Source organism: Octopus bimaculoides, chromosome 4 (genome assembly GCF_046866305.1).
Source record: "Octopus bimaculoides isolate indiv1 chromosome 4, ASM4686630v1, whole genome shotgun sequence".
NCBI lineage: Eukaryota > Metazoa > Mollusca > Cephalopoda > Octopoda > Octopodidae > Octopus > Octopus bimaculoides.
Window position 1 is genome coordinate 61,005,162 of NC_142931.1, and position 12,500 is coordinate 61,017,661.

At 34.5% G+C, this 12,500-nt stretch overlaps 1 protein-coding gene across 4 annotated transcripts in view; it reads left to right on the plus strand.

Annotated features, from left to right (window-relative positions):
- LOC106877306 (all trans-polyprenyl-diphosphate synthase PDSS2) overlaps positions 1-12,500 on the plus strand; it is a 902,595-nt gene that overhangs the window by 551,995 nt on the left and 338,100 nt on the right. For 2 of the 4 annotated variants that reach the window (XM_089350831.1, XM_052967126.2), the window contains one exon: positions 9,758-9,796. The exons of the other annotated variants lie outside the window; for them this stretch is intronic. In XM_089350831.1, the coding sequence (XP_089206957.1) occupies positions 9,758-9,796 (39 nt within the window). The remainder of the gene's footprint in view (positions 1-9,757; positions 9,797-12,500) is intronic. 4 annotated transcript variants of the gene reach the window in all.

The window sequence follows — 12,500 nt, forward strand, 5'->3', positions numbered from 1 at the left end:
CCCCAGACACAACAGAATGAACTTCAGTATTTACTACCCTAAACTCCAACAACACTCCTCTATATGTAATATCAGTTATCACAATTGGAATCAGTGATTTTTTTTTCATTAATATTGCACTTGCTTTTCCCTTTCAGTGTTTGTCTCTCTCTCTCTCTCTCTCTCTCTCTCTCTCTCTCTCACCTTTTCAAATAATAAAATTCAATCCTTTTCCTAGATCTGACTACTACAAATGAAATACAGATAAACATGCACACACATGTATGTGCACGCACACACACACACACACATATCACTATCATATATGTGAACCTATATATATATATATATATATCAGTATGTATGTATATACTCTCACATACAAATATGTAAATATATGCGTGTGTGCACTCAAGTTTATACACACATGTACTCTTGATGCAATGAATATCTTTGGATCTATCTATCATATCTATTTTACTCTTTTTCCTATCTCTCTCTCTCTCTCTCTTTCGCTCTCTCTCTTTCTCTCTCTCTCTCTTTCTCTCTCTCTCTTTCTCTCTCTCTCTCTTCTCTCTCTCTCTCTTCTCTCTCTCTTCTTCTCTCTCTCTTTCTCTCTCTCTTCTCTCTCTTTCTCTCTCTCTCTTCTTCTCTCTCTCTCTCTTTCTCTCTCTCTTTCTCTCTCTCTTTCTCTCTCTCTCTTTCTCTCTCTCTCTATATGTATATATATATATGAACATGTATGTGTGTATATGTGCATATGTATGCATGTGTGTGTATATTATATATATATATATATATATATATATATATATATATATATATATATTTATATATATATATATATGTACATACATACATATATATCATACATATAACATACACCTGTACACACAACGTATACTACACCTTACTCATGCAGTATGTGCAGTTGTTTGGTTATTAATTTCCTACAGTACACACCTTTAGCATCAGTACTTCATGAAATTACTGATTGAACCTGATGATGAAATAAGGAAATTACTTGCTGAACATTATAGGACCTAATTCCAAATTTTCATTGCTCTCTCTGTCTGTCTGTCTGTCTCTCTCTCTCTCTCTCTCTCTCTCTCTCTCTCTGTGTCCTCTCTCTCTGTCTCTCTCTGTCTCTCTCTCACTTTCTCTCTCTCTCCTCCATTATTATTATTATTATTATTATCAATATTATTCCCCCCCTTCCTCCTCCTCCTCCTCCTCCTCCTCCTCCCCACTCCTCCTCCCCACTCCTCCTCCCCACTCCTCCTCCTCACTCCTCCTCCTCCTCCTCCTCCCCACTCCCTCCTCCTCCTCCTCCTCCTCCTCCTCCTCCTCCTCCTCCTCCTCCTCCTCCTCCCCACTCCTCCTCCTCCTCCTCCTCCTCCTCCTCCTCCTCCTCCCCACTCCTCCTCCTCCTCCTCCTCCTCCTCCTCCTCCTCCTCCTCCTCCTCCTCCTCCTTGCTGTTGTTGGTGGTGTTGTTATCGTTTTTTGACATGAACGGATGTGTTATTCAGACGTTTTCAGAAATTGGATTATTACCAAGTTTTATTGGATGAACATTTTCTTTCTTGCCTTTTTTCATTTTCTATTTTTTTTTTTTTTGGTTATTTTGCAAACAAGGAGAAGATGTCCAAATGTTTTGGATGTCCATCCCAATACCTTTGGTAGACAGAAAGTCTGTCTTTTAGACATTAGTTTTATTTATCTGAGAGATTTTTCTTGTATTTACACTGTGTTCAATATTGGTGGTGGTGGTGGTGGTTGATATAGAAAAAAATAATCAAAAAAATGGGAGAAGCATTGAATATAACTCTTACCCGCTGAAAACAATACCTCAAAATGTATTTTCAATTGACAAAAATGAATTAAAACTGATAGAAAAACAGAATTTAAAAGAATATTTCAATGAAACAAAGAATTATACTTACAAACACAGACAGTCACAACTTGACATCTGAGAATGCATATTTTATAGCATCAAACAAAGTACTAACAACAACAACAACAACAACAACAACATACAACAGTAACTATAACAATAACACAAACTTGTACATTGTTAACAAAAATACTTACAATGGTTCCTTTGCTAGCATTACAAGCCATAGTAAGATTTAGTACATGGATCAAATCCAGTCCCAGAAACAGACATGGTAGCAGTATGTCATGAAAAATGTGCACCTCTTTGCCTGAAGAATTTTTTCAAAGGACAGACTAGAAAGATCATGACCTGTCTCTCCTTATGAAAGTCAGAGAAGTCTTTGATATGACCTCAAAGGAACAGTCAGAGGAAATCCTAGATCATGTTTACCATAACACATCTTCCTTTCATATGAGTAGGGAATGTGGAAGTGTGTTCCATTTTCAAAACTGAGTGCAAAATGAGGTATCCAGAAAGTCTTCCCCATGTATTGTGGCACCAGATTATGAGCAAAAGCTTCACACACCATGGTACTATAAAACATGGGATTACATAACATGGGAGTCACAGCAAGAGATATTAATGGAAACATTTACTCTTGGTTCATCATCACCTGTATGGGTCATCCCAACCACACCACCACCGCCACTGCCACCGCCACTGCCACCGCTATTGCCATCCCACATGCCTTTGCAATTCTCTTTTCTAACATTTTGTATATATGAATGGGCTTGGTGGCAGAATAGAAGGAAGACCATCTTCCTGTTCAACCATGTGGTCAAAGAAATATCCCTTTCTAAAGGAACTGTTATCACTGAGCAGTTGATATTCTTTGATAACACCATATGACCTGTCTTGACCAATAACAGCCGACCTTCTGGTAGCCATCTTGGACTTCTTGTATCTCTCTATATAGCAATCCAAAGCCTGAAAGCGACAGACTCCTGTTTGAGGCCTGCGAAACTTTAAGTCATATGGAACCATATCAAACTGCTTTAAGTAATATATATAACTCCCATTAAATGTGTTGAATGCCCTTTTCTTTTGTTTGTTCACTCACTTGTATATGTAAAAAGGTTAAAGACCCCCTTTGGTCATGAATGACCATGGGATTGCACCTAGAAGGTTCTCCTCTGAGGCATGAGTCTGGACAAGGTTGTTTATAGAAGACCAGTCTCTCTTCTCCATACTACTGATGTTATCCAAGGGAAAAGCAAAGTCCAATACTGCTTAGCACCAGTGACATCACAACTCATTTCTACAGCTGAGTGAACTGGAGCAACATGAAATAAAGTGTCTTGCTCAAGAGCACAACACACAACCTGTCTGGGAATCGAACTCACTATCTCATGAGTGTGAGCCCAATGCTCTAACCACTGAGACGTACTTCCAAAGTTTCCATCTATAAATTCACTCACAAGCATTGGTTGGCTTGAGGCTGTATTAGAACATACATACCCAAGGTGATGTGCAATGGGTCTGAACCCAAAACCACATGGTTGCAAAGCAAGCTTTTTAAACCATATAGCTATGCCTGCACCTATTTTCTTACTTTAATCGATAACTAGTGGTAGGTGCCAACTAGAGATATATCCTTACAATTTAGAAACTACAAAAGATTAGATTTAGCATAGAGTGACCATCTGCTCTGCAAATAGCATTTGAATATGTCTCTTACTTTAATATATTAAATTAGCATCATCCTGTGGTTCTGCTATTAATATCTAAATAATTATGATCTGTATTGTATTTTTCCAAATTTGGAATATGCATAATTCTTATCTCAATACTCTGCTCACCACCCACAACCTATAAAACGACAAATACTCACACAAAATTAGAAAAAAAAAATTAAAAAATAATAATTGTATCATTCTACAAAGTCCTCTGTATAGTTTAAAACCATTGTTTGACCTTTAACTTTTATAGGTCAAATATATAACTTAGCAAATTATATTCTATAGAAAAATGACCTATTACTTTTGAAAAGTTTGTTTCATATATTATAAGTAACCATTCAACTATATAGAAATAAATAAAAATCAAAAATTTGCTGTCTTTCAAATATTCCTCAAGTAATGCACAATTATGTGTGCATATGTATGTATGTGTGTATATATATGTGTGTGTGTGTATACATGTGTGTGTATATATGTATATGTACATGGACATGTGTGTCTGTGTATATGTATGTTTACATGTATATATAGATATGTATGTTTATGTGTCATAATGTATTTTTGAATATATGTACATACACATATATAAATATCTATATTTATGTGCATGTGTGTGTGTGTATATATATATATATATATATATATATATATATATATATATATATATGTATATATATGCACATATACATACATGCATACATATATATATATATATATATATATATATATATATATATATATATATATATATATATATATACATATATGAGTATATGTCATAAAAATTCAAGATATATCTAATAAAAAAAGATATGCATAGCATGTATGAATAAATGTATGCATGTGTGCATATATATATATATATATATATATATATATATATACATATGCACACTCATACGTACACACATATATGTGTCTATACTGTGTGTGTATACATAGGCTATTTGCAAAATTTATTCTTATTTTCTTGAATACAATGAAGCCAGTTAGTGAGTGACAAGCTCCTTGAAAGACTAGACAAAAGTTTTGGAGATTTTTGAAATTCTATGTATGTTTCAATTTTCTTCTTCTTCTCTCAAGAATTCAATAACCTTGTAAATAACCATCTGCAAAAAAGAAACTTCCTTTGTTGAAGTACAGACATGGCTGTATGGCAAAGAAGTTCACTTTGGAACCATGGGCGGGGACATTGGGTGTCTTCAACCATAGACTTGAATTGAGTTGAATTCAGTAGAAGGAAACTATGTGAGCATCCATTGTTTGAGTGTGCATTGTGAGTGTGTGTGTGTGTGTGTGTGTGTGTGTGTGTGTGTGTGTGTGTGTGTGTGTGTGTGTGTGTGTGTGTGTCCCTTTGTGTGTATTTGTGTTTGTGTGTTATATACATATATATATTTATATATATAATATATATATATATATATATATATATATATATATATATATATATATATATATATATATGTGTGTGTGTGTGTGTGTGTGTGTGTTGTTAGTCCATATGTTTTTCTTTCTCTCTCTCTCTCTCACACACACACACACATACACACCTATCTATCTACTTACCCACTTGCCTATCAACCAGCTGACAACAAAGTAACCATCCAACGAAACTACTTATTATAATCATGGATTGTATTACTCAATCATTATCAAAATTTGTGGGTCCCAAACATGTTCAAGATTTTCTTTCCATTCTCTGCTGAACTCTATATCTTCCTCTCTTCGTTCATCAACTCCTGTTAGAGACATAGAGGCTCCATCATGCTATACAGCACGTCTGAAACATCTAGATCTGCTAAAGCTCAGACCCTTCTTAGTTCTGACCACAACCAATTGTAAAATGTAGACAGAAAAGGAATTGACCCCCAGTACTGGACTGGTACTGTATTTATGAAAGCTCAACGGTCAAAAGGCAAATTTGACCTTAGTGGATTTAATGCATTTTAAATTTGCTTTACAGCCATAGAGTTTTGGGTTCAGTCCCATTGCATGGCACCTTGAGCAAGTATCTTCTATAACCCTGGGATGACCAATGCTTTGTGAGTGAATTTGGTTGATGGAAACTATATGGATTGAGAGCAAAACAACATGGTTGTAAAGCAAGCTTCTTAACCACACAGGCAAACTCTGACAGGATAAAAGGCAAAGTTGACTTCAGTAGGATCTGGGTTTGGAATGCCAAGAACCATAAAGGATACCAGAAGACATTCTATCCAGTGTTCTTACCATATTACAAATATCCATTTACCATGTTACAGATGTCAACTTAAGAAATTCCGGACTGTTGAAATGATTTTTTGAAATTAATTGAAATATACATAAACAGGCTATTTCATTAATGTATGAATAGAATAGAATTAATCCTAAATGGCACATGCCAGTGAAAGAGCTGCTACGCAATACTTTCTGCTATATAAAAAAAATTAAAATGCAGCCAAATCTCTGTCAAATGACATCTTACAAGTTAACCATTTAGCATTCAAAATATTCTGTCAAATGTAATGCATATTTATTCATATTGTCTTGAATTAATCATGCATTATCTTGTAGCTTTAAGGTTTTGATGGTGTGATTGTTTATTTTTAGAATGACATTATGAATAGATGACGGAAGCCAAATCTAGCCAGTTTGAACATAAAACAGGTAGAATATTTTGGCTGGATATGGCCAGTTTGAAAGCTAAAGGGTTAAACATATGCATTGGATAATGTAATTAGATACAACATACCTTAAAAAGAAGAGAAATAGAAAATAAAATCAATGATCATGGCTAGAATACCTTTGATCAAGTTCTGCTCAATCACATCTAACCTTGAGCTAAGCGAGTAAACAAGCAGGAAAAACAGAAGACAAAAAATCACACCCTCCAAGCCCATGAATCACGTTGCATCTAACCTGGAGCTAACAATGATACACATTCGAGATGTAAAAGCTGCAAGCTCTACAAATTATTTGTAAATTTTTGTGTTTTCTATAAATATATACATCTTTTTTTTTTTATTTATTTATTTTAATGAGTTTGTTTATGTTTGTATGTATGAGACAATTAGCCAAATTCAACACAAACTATGTGGTTTTGTGTTTTCTATCCTGGAGAAATGTGTTGGTTCTTTTGTGTTGCTTGCATTTGATAAAAAAGTTTTAATTGACAAGTTCTACCCATGTTCTTTGTTTTGAAGTCTGTAGAGGAATTCTAAATGAATGGTGTGTTTTATAAATTCATTTGGGCAATCTTGTGAATTCTTGTAAAAGCATCTTACTTTCGAGAAAGGTAAACATGTATTACAGAAGTTTTGAAAAATACTGGTTACATGAGTTATGTGTTACACACAAACTAAGTTCTTTTTCTGCATCAGACAGATGAATGATCCCTAGTGACATCTTTAACAATTACTGTGCGTTTGTCATGGAATTTTCATTACTTACTTAACTTACATTGGCCCCTTTTTTGTTGTGTCTAGAGAGGGTCATTATACCATTATAATTAACACACACACATTGTTTCAATTCCACTCATTAAATATCCAATTGTTTTGTTTTTGTTAAATCTCTTTCAGTGCTTCTTGCAATCTTCTCAATCACTTAGTCTGTTATAGAAGCAAACCAGATACAAAAGCAAAGTTATGTAAGCTCTTGGCTCCCCATGGGCCATAATCAATCACTGACTTTTGTCATCTGCTCTCTCAACTCTCAGCTGTCTTTTCAGATTTCCTGAGGGAAGGCCTTCTTCTCCTGGGTCTTGTTGGTTTTCAAATTGTCATTGATGCTTCTGTAATTTTGCTTTTTTGCTAGGTAGGAGTGTTGGCCCTATGCTAACCCATTTTTACCACAAGGAAGGGATGGTCCATATTATCCTGGCCTATCCATCATGGAAAACCCCACCAGGAACTTGCACTTTACTGGTATGGCTCTTAGAGCCAATGAGGCACACAGGTCACCATACTACAACAAAGACTGGACTTTATGGTGGATGGAATTTTCATAGGACAAATGCAGTGATTATTTTCTTATTGCCTCACTTTAGGTTTTCTTTCTTCTTTCTCTGTCTGTCTCTTTTTTTTTTAACACTGCATCATATTGTTAGTTGGGACAAATTTACCATACCTGCTTGGACACTGGAAATATAAAGGGCTAAAATAAATAGTTTAAAATCTTTCTCTTATACTCTAACAATTGTGTCAGTCTGCTGTCCTGGACCAGTATTATATTTCATCAACCCACTAGAGGCAGATAATATAGAAATCGCCATTGCAGGAGTGGAACTTGGAACATAAAAATCTGCTGGAACAAATACGGCAAGGCATTTTGTGCAATGTTCTATTGATTCTGTCAAATCAATCCTACAAAACTGTTGATGTGTGATTTATTCTACTTTTTCTTTACATGTCACAAGTATTTAAATTGACACTTGGAAACATTCTGGTCATTTTTACAACGACTAAGTACTGACTGGTGCAGACCTGAGAAGACCTTACACGTTGATGACAGTTTCACTGTGCTATGAATTGAATTTCATGACAAATTTTGGGAAGCAGCCACTGACTCTAATGAAGAATTGTATGAAGAATCTGCACAAGATTTGATGTACACTCACTACATCTCATCTCATTTCCTCATTGTAAAAATAATAGCAAGAATGTTAGATACATGATATGTTATAAATGAGAGAATTAGAAAAGCTTTTTAATAATCTAAAATATGTTGCAAAATATCTGTGGTAGAAAGAAAAACACAGTCTCTGTATTATTGATATTTAGTAACACAATTTTGTGTTTTAAAAAGCTTTTTTTAGTTTTGTTTATAACACATTTTGTGATAATCTATTTCTTTTCTCTTGTTAGTATAGAGTATTTCTGTCATTCAGGAGGATATCTCTCTCCAGTGATATAAAGCTGCCATCATAAATATTTGTTATGCATAAATAAAAGTGAGATAATCACACATCAACAAGTGATACAAAGTTTGTCAGGCAACAAACTGGTAGAATAGTTATAGATTGTACAAAATGCCTTGCAGTATTAGTTCTGGCATTTCTTGGAGATATCTTTATCCAATGTATTAATGCTTTTATAATACAGCTATGTCTAGAAAGGCTAGATTCCAGCTTGTAAGTTGTTGCTCACTTTGTATATAAATATAAGTATTCATTCCATTGCTGTTTATCATAATTCATGTTGGGTGATAGACTTATTCCTTTGTTCAGTTTAACACAGCCACCTGGTTCTTGGGTGTTTTTAGTGGAATTTACTCTGTTGCAAGTACATGGACCAAGTATCCAGTTACAGGATAATTTACTCTCACCAAATCTGACTAAAAATGTTTGGGCAATGAAATATCATATATTCCTTTATTCTTTTATTCACTCTATACTCTTGGCTGTGGCCATACTGGGGCATCTGTATTAAGGTACTGGAACATATATATCTAGCACTATGTTCAAATCCATAGACTTAGCTTTGCATCTTTCTGGGATTAATCCATTTGTGCTGAAATTTTTTTAGTGAATGAAATTGCCTGAAAATTCACCAATACTATTATTTTGACCTAAATAACAACTGAAAAAAAATTTCATTGAAATCTGTTTGATATTTCTTGAAATAATCACTGTCTGTTATAACAGACATTAGGCACTATGCATGTGAATCTTTAATAAGCTTGTTAACTGTGCAATTTACTTATTTAGTGGCTAATAAAGTTATCATATCTGACCATAACTTTATTATGAAAATAATTCCTGTTCACATAAATAAGATATCAATGAAAACTGAAAATTTATTTAGTAAAATATATCCTTTTGAAATGAAACTATATAGCTTTACTGAACATGGTACTTCTTGAGCCATTTGCGAAGAACTCCTACATCACAGTTTTCACATATGAAATGACTTTTCATAGAGCGTTCTTTGCATCTCCTTTCATTTGGAATATATTCAATCCAATGCTCAACATCATCATATCTTGCATTGTTTTTCAAATGAGCAGATGTGCATTTTCTTTGAAACTTTGGAGTGTCATACATTTTCAATTGAGTTAGAGAAATGTTTTCGATTAATTGTATAATGTAATTTTGTGCCTTGCTCTATTCATCAAGATGCATGCATTTTGGGTTGCTACAGATACAAAATATGATAAAATAGGCCACCACCATTTATTTTGCAGCATTCGAATCCTATAGGAAGCGATGTTATGATCCAGAAGGTAAACAAATCCCATATATTTGTTGTAATTTTGGATGATTTCAGGCTGTGGAATTGGAACATATTTCTTTTGAGGCCTATCATAGCATTCAACAGTGGACATTTTATAGGTTTCAAAGTTTGATAGCAGAACAACACCATTATTATCTTTCCATTTCACAGTGACTGTATTTGAAGTGGACTTGAAATCAGCTGTTCCTCTGGGACATGCTTTCATTTCAGTTTTCATTTTGAAAGGACATCTAGCTGTCCTATTTTCTCTGCAGGTTCCCGATGCACATATTCCTTTCTCAAAAAGTTTCTCCATCAATTGAATACTTGTGAAATAGTTATCAAAAAATATTTTGAAACCTGTATTGCCTGGTACTCCTACAACATCAATGAGATCAAGGACAATGTTCCCACCTAGGCCAAATGCATTTTCGGTTTTATTGGGACTGTCTCTCTTGCCAGTGTAGAGGTCAAAAGCATGCATATATCCATGCTGAGAACAAAGGACCCAAACTTTGAAACCAAACTAAATTGGTTTCCCTTTTATAAATTGTTTGGTATGGTGCTTGCCATTATATAGAATCATACTGTCATCAACAGAGAGATGTTCTCTTAAGCCACCATTTTGAATATTTTTTTGTACGTGGTCAAGTAGAGGTCTGAGTTTGAATGCAGTCCACCAAAGAATACATACACCTCTGATTTGCATACACTCAGAACTTTACCTTTTTGAACAGCATATCGGTTTGTTTGTTCTACAATGTCATCCAGTAATTCATCTGTGAAGAGCAAACTAAAGAAATCAATTGGATTTGAACAAGATTTTGCTTCTTCAGATATATCTACAGGCTCACATGAAGTTCAGACATGATTCACCGCTTCGTTTTTCTTCCAATTTCTTGTTTTACTGAATTCAATTTATTTTAGATATCCTGCAACTTCTTCAATGTCTTCAGGTATATCCTGTTGACAAGCTATTTGTGCATCAGTTTCCAAAAGCCCTCTTTTCAGTCAAGCTGAGGAAACTACAGCCTCATCATCTGAAGCATCACTATCGCCATTGAAGAGTTCTATATTGTGAGGGAGACCCATGTGAACATCGATCGCCTCTGTTGCTCAGCTCTTCCAAAAATGCTAGGGCTTCTGCTGTTGTAAGACTGAAAGAAAAAATTACTATGATATAGGGATGTGTGGACACAAAATTTATTTCATATATATTATATTGGCTATTTATAACATGAAGCTATATCAACATGCATGAAATATTAGGTGTGTTGTTTTATGTCTAAGTTGCTGGATGTCCATTATAACAGACAGGGTGTTATAAGTTATTTTATTTACGGCATACATCTCAAATGGTAACAAATAATATTTGTTGTCTCACCTATGATCATAAAAAAACATATAAGAAACCACAATAATGCTTACAGAATTAAATAAATGGAAATAATTGGCTTACCATTTACTGCGTGTCCTGCTTGTACTCACTATGTTGCACAACAGTAGTTGTTACAAGTTATGGTGCAAGCATTTGTTCAAATAGACTGCATATGTGTTAAGAACATGTTTCATTCTTTGATACAGATCATATACAAATTATAAATTATATGAAGTATTTGTTTTATACCCTTATAAATTAAGTGTCAGTTTAAACGAACAATCAGCATGAATGGGTTAATGTCATAAGATAGACTATCAGCTAAGTATTGCTGTTGAATTATTTCATTTGACATCTTCTTTAAACCCATCTTTTACCAAACCATTTTTATGCCAATGTCTGAGCAATGCTGTGTGAAATCAAAAATGAATTTGCACTAACCTTAAGCTTCTTACTCAATGATTCTGTTCTGAAGTAGAGTCTGTTAGTATTACTTTACCAATTCACCACCCTTATATAGTCACTAGCAGAACTGAATTGTCAGCTCTTACTACAAATTTAGTTACCCTGACATACACCTTCAAATATTAGAGAGATGGGATGTTGTGTATTCTGTTTTTAGAATGGAGAGTTCTTAGTAAATTTTTCAGATTATAGTTGTTGTTTAGTTGTAAGTCAGCACTGATCAGCAGATCTGTTTCTTAACATGCCTTCAGTTTCAAGATACCTGTTAGAAACAAGTATCTTTCAACAGATCACTATTCATGTTGATATATGTATACATACATTTATTAAGGCAGCAAGCTGGCAGATCTGTTACTGTGCTGGGCAAAATGCTAAGCGGGATTTTGTTAGTCTTCATGTTCTGAGTTCAAATGCTGCCAAGGTTGACTTTCAAGGTTGATAAAATAAGTACCAGCTGCTACTAAAAAGAGGAAGCCTTAACAGAAAAGTAATGTTTATACACAGGTGTAGAGATGGATTGTATAGGTAACAGCTTTACTAAGCAAATTTGTAGTTTTGAGTTCAGTCCCAGTGTATGGTACATCAGTCAAGAGTCTTCACTTACAACTTTGAGTTGACTAGTGCATTTGGAGTGAAATTTAGTAGATGTAAACCAAACTGAAGCCTGTTTGACACACACATGCATGCACACGCGCGCGTGCGCACACACACACACACACACACACACACACACACACACGTGTGTGTGTTTATGTATGTATTTATGTAATAGTTTATATTATGATCATATTGACACCTGGCATCCAAAGGCAACCAGAAATCTGGACAATTGTAGTGTGTACTATTGAATAGAAAGTAGGAAACTCTACAC